Source organism: Hemitrygon akajei, chromosome 17 (assembly GCF_048418815.1).
Source record: "Hemitrygon akajei chromosome 17, sHemAka1.3, whole genome shotgun sequence".
Lineage (NCBI taxonomy): Eukaryota > Metazoa > Chordata > Chondrichthyes > Myliobatiformes > Dasyatidae > Hemitrygon > Hemitrygon akajei.
In genome coordinates this window covers 13,629,048-13,642,292 of record NC_133140.1, presented here as the reverse complement: position 1 = coordinate 13,642,292, position 13,245 = coordinate 13,629,048, and the positions used below count along the sequence as shown (strand labels likewise).

The window sequence follows — 13,245 nt, the reverse complement described above, 5'->3', positions numbered from 1 at the left end:
AAGCTCAGCAGGTGAGGTGACAAGACTAGAAAACCTAACGTCCAGATTGGTGGATGACACAAAGATGGGCAATGTTGTGAGCAGTGTAAATAGGAGAATCCAAAAGAACAATAAGATTAATCAGCCTTGCAACTGGAATTCATTGCAGACAAATGTGACACTATGAACTGAAAAGAAAGAGTGTTTTCTTTGTGACTACAAATAGAGACGTGGGGTACCCAAAGAGATTGAGGGGCCCTTGTACATGAATGGCTGAAGTACAAAGGCTCATGGAAAGCTGCCCTTTATATCGAGATAACTGAAATAAAAGAGGACAGAGATTTCAAAAGGGTTGTTTTAATCCTTAGTTGGGTCACACCCAAGTTCAGAGAGCCTTTCTATGCATCACATCTTAGGAAGAACGTACTGGCCAGAGTTAAACAGCCCCTCAGCCCACTGAATGTATGCCAGCCCCCAAGCATGAATGTACAGTAGTCATAAACCAACCTCATTGTGTTCTGCACACATACACCCAGATTCTAACCTCATCTGTACATAAGAGAGACTTTACAGTGACTAAATAGTTAATCAGGCTGTCTTTGGACCATTGTCAGGGACACCCACCACCCAAGATATGCTCTCTTCTCACTTCTGCCATCAGGACCCTCAGGACTCGCAGTGCCAGGTTCAGAAGCAGTTACTACCCCTCAACCACCAGGCTCTTGAATCAAAGCAAGCAACTTAACTCATGTTCCCTTGGCCATCATTGAAATGTTCCCTCAATAAATGGACTCACTTTCCAGGACTGTTCATCTCATCTATTTATTGTTGTTGTTTCTTTTCTTTTTGAATGAGCACAGTTTGGTGTCTTCTGCACTCTGGTTAAGTGCCCTAGTTGGTGTGGCCTTTCATTGATTCTGTTATAGTTATTATTCTATTATGGATTTATTGAGTATGCCCACAAGAAAATGAACCTCAGGAACATATATGGTGACATATATGTACTTTGATAAAAAATTTACTTTGAACTTTTAAACGTTCCAGTAGGGTGGAGGAATGAAGGCAAAGCAACCACACGGTCAAAGGGAGCACACACAACGGCACCAAAGGTCAGGATTAAAATCCTAAATCAGCGAAGTTACAACAAACTGGCTCTGCACCATCCAATGCATTATCTCCACTCTAGGCATCACAATTTAGAAAGTTTATGATGTTTGGAGATTACTGGAATATTTGTGGGGAGAGTTTTAGTGAGATTGGGATTGTTCCACTTGGAATGGAAGGGGTTAAGCTGAGTAATAGCAGATACTGGAAATGATGAAGGGGTCTGGTGGAATAAATTGGAATTGGTTTTGTGTTGTCACATGTACTGAGGTGCGGTGAAAGCTGAGTTTGTTTATCTCATTGCACACTGCATTGAGGTAGTACAAAGCAAAGCAGAGTTAAGTGTAACAGCTACAGAGAAATGCAGTGCAGCTAAACAAAAAGATGCAAGATGATAACGAGGTAAATTGTGAGGTTATGAGACCAACTTATCATACTAGGGAACAATTTAATAGTCTTATAACAGCAGGGTAGAAGCTGACCTTGAAGAGTGGCGATAGAATCAATAATCAGAGCCACAATTCATGTTGCTTAACTGAAGAATGATCTCAAAAAAGAGACGTTCTCCATAATCCACTCCAGTGCTACATCACATCCAAGGATGTGAGTATGTTTCCCAGAACTGTCTGAGGGGGTGGAGGACAGCAGACTTGCACAAAACTTACTTAGGTGAGCATTCTGACTCACAAAAGCGCAGAAGGCTGTGAACGAAGTGTGTAAGTGATTCGAGTATGCATGGGTTCTTGATGGTCAGTGTGGACACGGTGTGAGATTTCTGACTAGTTGCATCGCCACCTCCAAACTGCAGCATCCAAAATGGCTGCAGAGGGTTGTGGACTCAGCCAGCGATCACAGGCACAACACTCCCTTCTGTCAAGGCCAGCTTCAAAATGTGGTGCTCAAGAAAGTGGTGTCTGTAATCGAGGAGCTTCACCATCCAGGATTTGCACTCTGCTCTTTACCACCATCCGGGGTGAGGGACGGGAGGAGTGAAAACCACACTCAGCGCTTCTTGCCCTGAACAATCTATGCACACCACCACCTTACTGCTCCTCTTTTGTTCCTTTGTTTATCGTAACTCAGTAATTTTTATGCCATGCACTGTGCTACTACCACAAAAACAACAAAATTGAATGAGATACGATCAGTGGCCTCCTCTACCTGATAAAGTGGTCATTGAGTAGCCATCCTCTTCAAGGTTCAATGCGTTGTGCATTCAGAGATGTTCATTGTCAGCTTTAACCAGTCTGTCCATTCTCCTCTGACCCCTCTCAGTAACAAGGTATTTTCAGCCACTCACTGGATTTTTTTTTGCATTTTGCACCATTTTCTGTAAGCTGTAGAGACTGTTGTGTGTGAAAATCCCTAGAGATGAGCAGTTTCTCTGATACTCATACCACGCCAACTGGTACCAACTATCATTCCACAGTCAAAGCCACTTAGATCACATTTCTTCCCCATTCTCATGTTTGGTCTGAACAACTGAACCTCTGGACCATATCTGCATGTTTTATGCTGCCACGTAATTGCCTGATTAGATCTTTGCAATAATGAGCAGGTATACAGGTGCATCTAATAAAATAGCCATCAAGCAGCTGATGGTGAAAATAAAACTGATTCTGAATTCTGATTTCAGTTTTTGAAAGGTACTAACCTATGACTCTATAATTGAGAATAGTATTCGCTGCATTTTAGATCACAACTTTCATCTCTAACACACAACTTTATAGGTCATCCCCAGGTTATGAATGCCTGACTTACGGGCGCCCTGTACATACAAACGTAAGTTTGGTAGATCAACAGAATGGACGGGGGTGGATTTTGCGGCTGAAGGCATCTTCTGCTGGGTGGGCACATTCCCATGCATTCCCTCCCCTTCCCGTAGGCCTTCCAATCAGGAATGTGTGGAGCCGAGGAGAGCCCGGAATGCTGATTCACTAAGTCAGTGATTCATTTCTGCTCGTGATCTCTGTTACAGCTGTTTCTGCGATTCTCTCCCACGTGTTCATGAACAGAACTGTTATAACCTGGGAAGATGTATCATCATTACTCTCTCTTTCTCCTCTCTCATATCTCTCTCTCTCTCTCTCTCTCTCTTTCTCTCTCTGTCTTTCTCTCCTCATCTGTGTCTCTGATTTTCTCTCTCTCTCTATCCCTGAATTACATTGTCCCCTGTCTCTGTTTCAGTCGCTCTATCTCTCTGCGTTACATTGACAGTCTGTCTCTGTCTCTCTACCTGTCTCTCTTTCTCTCTCTCTCTCCCTGCATTATATTGACCGTCCCTGTCTCTGTTGTAATTACAGTGAATAACTGATGGCAGAGACACCAGACAACAGACAAGACAAGGAGTGAAGAGGCAGCTGTAGCTTTCATCGACTCAACACCTGGCAGAGTTCGGGATCCCTCTGGACAGTTTGGTGTCTAGTCACCTTTGGCTTCGGTGTGTACAATGCCTTTTGCTGACAACTCTGTCACCTCGCTTTTTGGATCTCACCTGTGCTTGGGACGACTGACCTCCCACTTGTATTATAGCTGTAAATTCTTTTCCCATTCCTTGTGGGTTTTTTTCAATAACATTTGTTCCCAGTTGATAAGATTCTGGGGACGTTTTCAGAAGTTGGTGTGAAGAGCGAATGTAATGCTTTTAGAAAAACTGGACGTTTTTAACTGTCTTGTTTTTGTTTACCTTTGAGCAACATCTTCTCCGTGTGTTCAGTGCTGACGTACAAAACAGGAAAGTCTTTAGTAGCACGAACCTAGAGTCTGGTCTGTCATTTAAGAGCAGCACTGAGAGAGTGCTGCGTTGTCAAAGGTGCTGTTCTGTTTTCAGACTAGATGATAACCCCCAAGGTTTGCCTGCCCAGTCAGTGAGAAATATGCCAAATCCTGTGGAACAACTGGATTGGCTGTAGGCGGGAGGTCACCCTAGTTTCCTACTCAATGTTTAACCCTCAACTGATCTCATTTAATGGATAAAGGTGAAAGAGTCTGCAGATGCTGGAATTTGGAGCAACAAACAACAGAATATAGAACATAGAACAATACAGCACTGTACTGGCCCTTCAGCCCATCATGCTGTGCTGACCCTTTAACTTATTCTCAGATCAATCTAGCCCTTCCCTCGCACATAGCCCTCCACTTTTATATCATCCATATGCCTATCTAAGTGTTCCTTAAATGTATCTGCTCTGCCACCTCCCCTGGGAGAGCGTTCCACACACCCACCACTCCCTATGTAAAAAAACTTACCTCTGACATCCTCCCTATTACATTCCTCCAATCACCTTGAAATTATGCCCCTCATATTTGTCATTTCCACCCTGGGAAAAAAGTATCTGGCTGTCCACTGTTTTTATGCCTCTTATCATCTTTTATATCTCTTTCAAGTCACCTCTGACCTTGCTTCACTCCAGAGTAAAAAGCCCAAGATTGCTCATCCCATCGTCGAAAGACATGCTCTCCAACTCAGGCAGCAAGCTAGTAAATCTCCCCTGCAGCCTCTCTGAAACTTCCACATCCTTCCTATAGTGAGGTGACCAGAACTGAACACAATATTCCAGGTGTGGTCTAACCAGTGTTTTACAGAGCCTCAACATTACCTCGAGGCTGGAGGAATTCTGAGGGTTGAGCAGCATCTGTGGGAGAAAGGAATTGTTGACATTTCCAGTCCTGATGCAGGGTTTCAACCCAATTGACAGTTCCTTTCCTGCACAGTTGCTGCTCGAACCAGTGCTCCTCCGGCAGATTTAGTAAAGTAACTGGCTACTTGTCTCACTGTTTGCACCACACTAACTCGGTGCCCCATTTCTTGCATAACAGATTGATCTTGGAATATATTTCATTTGCTGTAAAGACATCGGGCATCCCAAAATGCTGTATAAGTGCAGGTTTATTTTTTTAATTTTATGATTAATGACACTGCTGGATTTCATTCTGGCTGCTAAGCTTGGTGTGCAGTTAGTGCTTATTCAGAGAGGGAAGCTCCTACTAAATGTGAAGTTTGCCACATTAACCACGAGGCCAAGGAGGAAGGGAGCCTGCACCAAATTGCCCCTCAGTGCCCACAGCCCTCTCTGTCTAGGTTCAGGGAAGAAGCATAATTAGTCACAGATCTGTGACCGTTCACTGCATAAACCCATTCCCCAATTTATTTCCCTGTGACCTTTTTTCATCCTTCATAGCCGTAGCACCACTCGCAATCCCCTCAATTCTCCTATCGCCCACCCACCTACAGGTGAGAGGTGGTTTACGTTGGCTGGTTAATTGCCCACTCATAGCCAAATACAGAAACAGAAAAAGGCCCTTCACCGCAACTGAACAAGATTCGTATCTAAACATGTCCCATTTGACTGTATCTGGCCCATATCCCTCTGAACTCTCCCTATCCATGTACCTGTCCAAGTACCTTTTAAAGGTTGTTAACGCATCTGCCTCAACCACTTCTTCTGGCAGCTCATTCATATATGAACCACCCTCTGGTGGAAAAGCTTCCCTTCAGGTACCTGTTAAGGCTGAACCCCTGTCACTTTAAACCTATGCTCCCCTAGTTCTTGATTCCCAAACCCTGGATATCCCTCGTGATTTATACACAATCTCTATGATCACACCCTCATCTCCTATGCTCCGATGAAAACAGTCCCAACCTGCTCGACTGCTGGGTCTGCTAACTGCCCTTGAGTCCCGGCAACATCTTTCTAAATTTCCTCAGCACTCTCTTCAGCTTAATGACGTCTGGATAAGCAAAGCGGAATGCAGTAGTCTGACAATAAACCGCAGCACCCAAAGGAATCACAGATGGTTGCAGATGAAGCCACCAAACTCCAAGGCCATTATTGCACCTGGTTTCCTGGTAGCGTGAGGCAGCAGCACTACCCTCTGCACCACAGGAACCCATGAACTATGGGTGTAGAGATCTTGGAAGACCCGCCATTGACTCTTGATAATGGGCTCAAGGCATCAGAGAAGAAAATGGCAGGTAGTAAAGGAGAGGAAGGAGGCTGAGAAACAGGAGGGGCCATTCAGCCTCTTGTAGCTATTCCACTCCACCACTGGATCATCCTCAATCTGTACCTCATCTCTGTTTAACTGGCTAGCCTCCATATTCAACAAAAAAGTCATTTCGATTTGTACATTTCCAGTGCTTTTGGAGGAGAGAATTTCAAGTTTCCACTTTGCTTTATAAACATTATCCCAAATGGCCTCACTGTGAATGAAAAAATAGACTCCCTTTCTTTCTGGTTTTTCAGTAGCCAAACACTTTAATGTCAATCTCCATTCCCATTCTGACATGTCAGTTGACCGTCACGATGAGTCCACTCTCATGTTAGACGAGCAACACCTTATATTCCATCTGGATAGCCTCCAAACTGATGACATGAACATTGATTTCTCTAACTTCTGGTAATTGTTCCCTCTCTTCTCACTTCTTCCATTCCCCCTTGGCTCTGATCTTACTTCCTCTCCACACCTGCCTGTCACCTCCCCTTGTTGCCTCTCCTCCTTCCACTTCTACCATGATCAACACTCCTCTCCTATCAGATTCCTTCTTCTTCAGCTCTTTACCTTTTCTAAATAGCACCTTCCAGCTCTCACTTCAACCTCCATCACCCACCCCCTTAACTTCCTCGCCTGGCCTCACCTATCATCAGCTTCCCCTCGTCCAACCTTCTCCTAGTTTGTCCCTTGTCCTTCCTAGTCCTGATGAAGACTCTGTGCCCCAAACATAAATTCCTTTCCATAGATGCTGAGTTCCTCCCGCATTTTGTACGTATTACACTAAATGTTAAAGTTATAGGTCATTTAAGATATTATCATGTTTGCTGAGGCCTTCAGAGACACAAGAGATTCTGCAGATGCTGGAAATCTTGAGTAACACTCACAAAGTGCTGGAGGAACTCAAAAGGTCAGTCAGCAGCTATGGAGGGAAATAAATAATTGACGTTATGGGCCAAGATTCTTCATCAGGTCTCAAAACAAAGAGTCAGGGCCTGAACCATTGACTTTTTATTGCCCTCTATAGATACTGCCTGACCTGCTGAGTTTCTCAAGCATTTTATGTGTATCACTGAGGCCTTTTTTTTCAGCAATACCTTTTTGAGGTTAGCTCCAAACAAATTGACCTGTGGTTTTCATCTGTAAAATGGGATTATGGGATAGAATAATGTTAATGCGTGTCTAAGCACAATCTTCTTCTTGCTTGTAGTCACCTGAGTGGTGATGCCATGCAGGAAGAGAGGGTTTGGGAACACATGTTTTATGTATGTTTAAATGTAAAGGAATGTTCAGTGTTGCCTCCTGTTAGTTCATCATTTTAATTTTGAAGCACTTGTTTCAGCTTGTGGCAATTCATCTCTTTCCTTCTCCTCTTGTCCTGCACCCCTCCCAACCCCTCACTTTGTGAGATGGTGAGATCATTGAGGTAGACCCTCGTACAAGATGCTTCAGCTTCAATTTTGGCTTTCACGATGAATATTCGGGATGTAGGAACATTCAGATTATGGGAATACATTGACCAAATGGAGATCCTTCAACTATTTTCATGATAATGTTCAGAAAAAAATAACTGCTTGAAAAAAAAATCACTATACCATCCATTGTCCAGACTGATGGCAGCTTGTTCTCTGTGCTGAAAGTTCAAAGAACAATTATTATCAAAGTATATACACCATACAACTTTGACATTCATCTCCTTTCAGGCAGCCACAAAACAAAGAAACTCAATAGAACCCATTGAAAAAAGAAGAGTGTCAAACACCCAATGTGCAGGGGAAAAAGAAACAAGTTGTGCAAACAATTGAAGTTCAGCACAGAGAAGAGTAGACCTGGACAGTTAGATGTGAAATGGGTTTGTGCAACGTTGCTGTATAAAGTCCCCATTAATTGGTTTTCAATTAACACAGTCACTCAGAATCCTGAGATACCAGCTCGGGTTACTTGCAACCGTGGATGCTTGGGCACATGACACAGTTTTGTACGATTGGTCACCTTATCCAAAGCACAACCTTCTAAACCATTTAGAAAGCCAGCACTCTTTTCCATGTTGCCAACATATTTTTGGATTAAATTCAGAGAATTTTGAGGAACAATTAAGCAGAAAAGCAGTTATTGCTTCTGGAATATGCCTCTTGGTGCCGTGTTTTCCCAACTCAGTTCACACTCACTTGCTGGAGATTCCAAGTGAATTGCAAAGGCTTGCCAGCTCTCTAAAGGCCTCAGAATTTTAATACAGGCCTGGAATCTAGCAATGCCCACACAATAGGCAGCAACCAATCAATGCAAAGGTATCCAAGTACTGCAGATCTAATCTGCAAAATCCAACTGAAGTTACAAAATGCCAATCATTCCACACCATCATGTGTGGGAACTGGATGACGCAGGTGAGTAACATCTGCAGTTTTTAACTCTCTGCAGATCTGTGTTTGTTTCCTTTCTATACTGATTCTGATGCGGTGAGCACTGTGTTTGAAAGTTCACTCATTAGGCGATAGAGCAATATACCACAGATACCAACCTTTTGGCCCAACTGGTCCATGCCAACTATCTACCTAGCTAGGCCCAATTTTCTGCATTATCCCATTTGTTTCGATTTTAAATAGCAATGATAACTCTGTACAATCTAACTCAGTAGCAGGATATTTCATAAGACCTGAACAACCTATTGTCATTTAAAAATATTTATTTCAGTCATTCACTTCTGCATGTATGCATCACTTTTCAAACCAGTAATTTAACGTTTACCCCTAATCAACCTCTACTAAGATAGGCTGATGTTGGGGCTGAACACTATATTAAAGCTGAACAAGTTGAGTTCCTTCCCTGATTGGTTAACAGTCCTATACCTTCGTGGTCACAAACGCCCGTGGGTGCGGTGGCACTGACTCACAGCTGCAGGGACCCGGGTTCGATTCTGACCTCGGCTGCAGTCTGTGTGGAGTTTGAATGTTTTCCCGTGAGGGCAGGGTTTCCTCCAGGTGCTCCTAGTTTCCTCCCCATGTTCCAAACACGTGTGGGCTGGTAGGTTAACTGACCTGTGTAAATTTCATCTGTATGCAGTTGAGTGGTAGAGTTACAAAGATGTTGAGGACCTGTGTTATAGAGAATTGTTAAATAGATTAGGACCTTATTTCCTGGAGTGCAAGACTATGGAAGATCTTACAGAGGTGTACAAAATTGAAGGGTATGGATAGGGTGAATGCATCTGGCTTTTTCCTCCTCAGATTTTACGAGACATGTACCAGAGGTCATGAAGTGAAAGGTGTGGTATTTAAGGGGAACCTGGGGGTAAACCTCTTTACTCAGGGGATGGTGAGAGCATGGAATGAGCTGCTAGCGACGGGGATTCAATTGTAACATTTAAGAGAAATTTGGATGGGTACATGGATGAGTAGGGTATGGAGGGAAGTGGTCTGGGTGCAGGTAGATAGGACCACATTGACATGGGTAGCAGGGCGTGCTTCTCTACTCCATGACTTTAATCTGGTGGGTGAGTTGTAAATACATGAAGAGTTAAACGGGTTACGGAGGATTAATGCAAATTGATGACAGATCAGCTAGCATTCAGTGGACCAAAGACCTGTTTCCATGGTGTAGCATTGACTACTACACAGTTACTGATATTAGCTTTTATTCTGGGATTTATTTAATTAGAAATGTAAATCCGCCCACCTGGGACATCTCCAAATCAAGAGTCCAATTGTGTGCTTTTGACTGCAGTACCATCGTGCCTGTAATGAGAGGTTCAAGTGCTGATGTACATTAAGGGCACTCCATCCACCTTGGTGTGCACCTCTCTGCAGCAAGAGTCTCATTCACATTGCCATTTGTTAGGTTAAAACCTCTTGCTCAGTGCACAGTGGTTGCATCTCGAGGAGTCCTCCATTCTTCCATAGAAAGAGGAGCAGATCTCACTCCTGTCCTGCTGTTCTGTAGGACTGGCAGCAGAGCAGTATCTCAGAGCTCTTTACCCACTTTTCTCCACATCCCTTGGTATCCTCGTCCTACCCAATGTCGGCATCTCCAGTGATCCGACATTCACAGCTTTTTGGAAAGGCCATTCCAGAGTGGGGCACTAATCCTTGTGAATAAATTACTTCCTGATTTCATTCCTAATTAATTTAAGGAACATAAGTGGCTTTATGGTATCACAAAGTGGGTTCTCATGAAGTAGTTCCCTAATTCCAAGTTCTGGTCTGGCCAACTTTCACAGTATCTATTCCAAGGCCATCTCATCCCTCCCGTGTTTGGTGGCTAAACTTTAATGGAGAGCTGGAGTGGGGTCCTTATGAGTTGTTTACTTTAGCATCGCTTCCCCTTTAACTCCCATCCCCTGAAGAGCGATGTTCCACAAACCTTCCCATTTAAAAACAAGTCGGTAGATTGGAGACACCAAGAGAGTCAGGTAGCATCTGTGGAGAGAAAACAGAGTAAGTATTTCAGGTTGAAGATCACTTCCTTCCTACAGATGCTGCTTGGTCAGTTTATTTCAGATTTTCAACATCTGCAGTTTTGTTTTTTGATTTTCAAACTTTTTAAATTACTTCTGAACCTGAGTGCCAACCTTAGGTAACTTATGTACAAAGGCTTCCCTCCCCTACAGCTCCAAGTCTCTTAACATTAAGAAAATATTCCAGGTTGTCTTCCTCAGACCCACAGTGATAATTCCACACTTCCCTGATAAAAGAAAACTTGTTATTTTATCCAGACACTTGGTCGTCACATGTCCCTTTGCAACTTCCCCATTACTAACTGTGTCTCTACTTATGTGCAAGTAATCAGGAGGAGGGTTGGCCTATGAGGCGAGCACATCGCCTGGGTCTATACTCACCAGAATCTTCATCAGGGAGTCTTATAGAAACATGCATAAAATTGTGAAAAGGAAGAGATAAGATAGAGGCAGGAAGGTTGAGTCTGCTGGTAGATGGGACTACAACTGGGAAGCAGCCTGAAGATTTGGGGGAATAGATTTAGGATGGAGATGACATTTCCCAGAGAGTAGTGAAGATCTGTGGAATTCTTTGCCTAGAGAAGCAGAAGAGTTCAAGTTGTATTTCATTCAACCATACACACATATACAGCTAAACAAAAACAACGTTGCTCTTAGACCAAGGTGCAAAACACATACATACAGCACACAAAATAATATTAACAGATGTACAAGTTGACATAAAGTGCATATACAGCATACAGTTAAATATACACTAGTGTTACTGTTTCTGACACTGTCGTAAGTAATGTGTACTGGGTGGTAGCAGGGTGTTCAGAAGTCTCACCGCCTGGGGGAGGGGGGAGATGCCGTTACCCAGCCTAACAGTTCTTGCTCTTATACTGTAGTACCCGCTGCCTGATGGTAGGAGGTCAATGAGAGGGATACTTGACAATGCTGAATGCAAATGTGTCATGGATGAGGGTGGGTGGGGGGAAGAGAGAGGCTATCTCATTAAATATATTTAATATAGAATTAGACAATTTTTTGCATAGCAGGGGATTAAGGGTTGTGGGAAAAGGTAGATAGATGGAGCAGAGCCCAAGGCCATATCAGCCATAAAGTTCTTGAATGCCGAAGCAGGCTCAATGAGCCACTTGGCCAACTCCTGTGTTGTTTCTTGTGTTCTTATTTGTCTGTGTCCTCGGCACAGTGAAAGGCTGAACTTCAGGACAGAAGAACACTTGTTCCATTCTACCTATCAGAAAACATTCTTTTTTCTTCTTGATTCTTTGCCTCCTAATCCAAACGTGCCAAAAGGCCATTTTCAGACCTCCTGCACTTAATTTATCTAGTAACAGCCAGAAACTAATCAAAGCACAGAAAATATAATTCTAATGGTGATCTGCGTACTTAGCATGTCAGTCAATAGAATTCATTCCACTCCAGTTTTAACAATACACACAGACACCCTATTCCTGTATATACTTGAAGGATATTAATATTTTAAGTACCTCTATTTGATGTTATGAGTGCTTCCCGAAGGGCAGATGTGAATATTTTGAAGGAATGAAACACCAGAAATGAGTTCTTCTTTCCTGGGAGATCAGCATAATTGGATTAAACTCCCATAATATCTACTCCCTTTTCTGTAATGTCCTCATTCCTAACTAGATTAGCAAAATCAAATCTGATGAGAGGAAGGACAGTATTTGATTGTGGGATGTGTCAGTAGCCACCCCTGTATGTTTATGCTTCTCATGCATCTGAGAGACATCTCCTGGTGCAAAAGGAACCCTTCCTTCCAAGTTAGTTGTCACTAAACGTCTCCATTCAGCTTTGAAACAGAGGCAAGGCTCGTGAGACAACTACTGGCAAAGATCTTGAGTGCAAAATGCAACATCTGTGTTACTTGTATGAAGGTGGGCTCTTTCTAATCTTTTCCATTTTGTTCAGAACTTTTACCAAGTCCTTTGAAACACTACAAAGCATCTAATCCAAACTTAATCATGACATATCACGGAACTTTTCAAAAAACCCGCCAAAATCAACTGTTGAGTAAGAGGCAATGAACAAGTTTGTGAATTAGATTGTCCGCACCTTCCTACCCCCTTACCCTCTGACCCACACTTGGGCACTCTGATCACAGCCCTGAAGCCAACCACAGAATTCCATCAGGTTACTCATTTAAAGAGAACCAATTGTGAAAGATCTCCCGGTCATTGGGTCTGTTGATTTGGGTAATGCAACCAGGGGAAGATCAAAATCAGTGAAGCCAAAATTGTGACTTTTTCTCATTCTGTTCTAAGACTTTGACTTTATTGTGATGTTTGAGTACATTCTTTTCTGTCTGTGTAAATAATAACTTTGGGAAACACTTGCTTTATGTCTTGTGTGGCTCCTGCTGATCCCATAGAGTGCTTTCTTTTTCCTGAGGTTTTGTAAATTAATTTCCTACAGTACTGGTTCTGTATTATTAATAATAATAAAGATGTTTGACACTGAGATATGACTCCAAGGCTGTTTCTTTAATTAATGGAAGAATAAAGGCATGCTGGGATTGATTCTTTTTTTCTCTCTTTTCCTCTCCTATTTCCAAAGGAATTTAGGGTAAATTTAGCACTGTCTCCAGTGGTGCAGATTCAGTCCCTACCTTGAGCACTGTTAACATGCTCCTGTCTGCAAACACACAGGTTTCCTTAGGTATTTTGAGTTCTTCTCATTCCCCAAACCCATGTGAG

At 42.9% G+C, this 13,245-nt stretch overlaps 1 protein-coding gene across 5 annotated transcripts in view; it reads left to right on the top strand.

Annotated features, from left to right (window-relative positions):
• The window catches only part of LOC140740502 (RNA-binding Raly-like protein), a 1,929,462-nt gene extending 1,916,453 nt beyond the window's left edge, over positions 1–13,009 (top strand). For all 5 annotated transcript variants that reach the window (XM_073069704.1, XM_073069706.1, XM_073069701.1 and 2 more), the window contains one exon: positions 3,387–13,009. Coding sequence is in view for 1 of the 5 variants with exons in the window: in XM_073069706.1 (XP_072925807.1) it covers positions 3,387–3,389 (3 nt within the window). In the remaining 4 variants the exon portion in view is untranslated. The remainder of the gene's footprint in view (positions 1–3,386) is intronic.
• Positions 13,010–13,245: the final 236 nt, after the last annotated feature.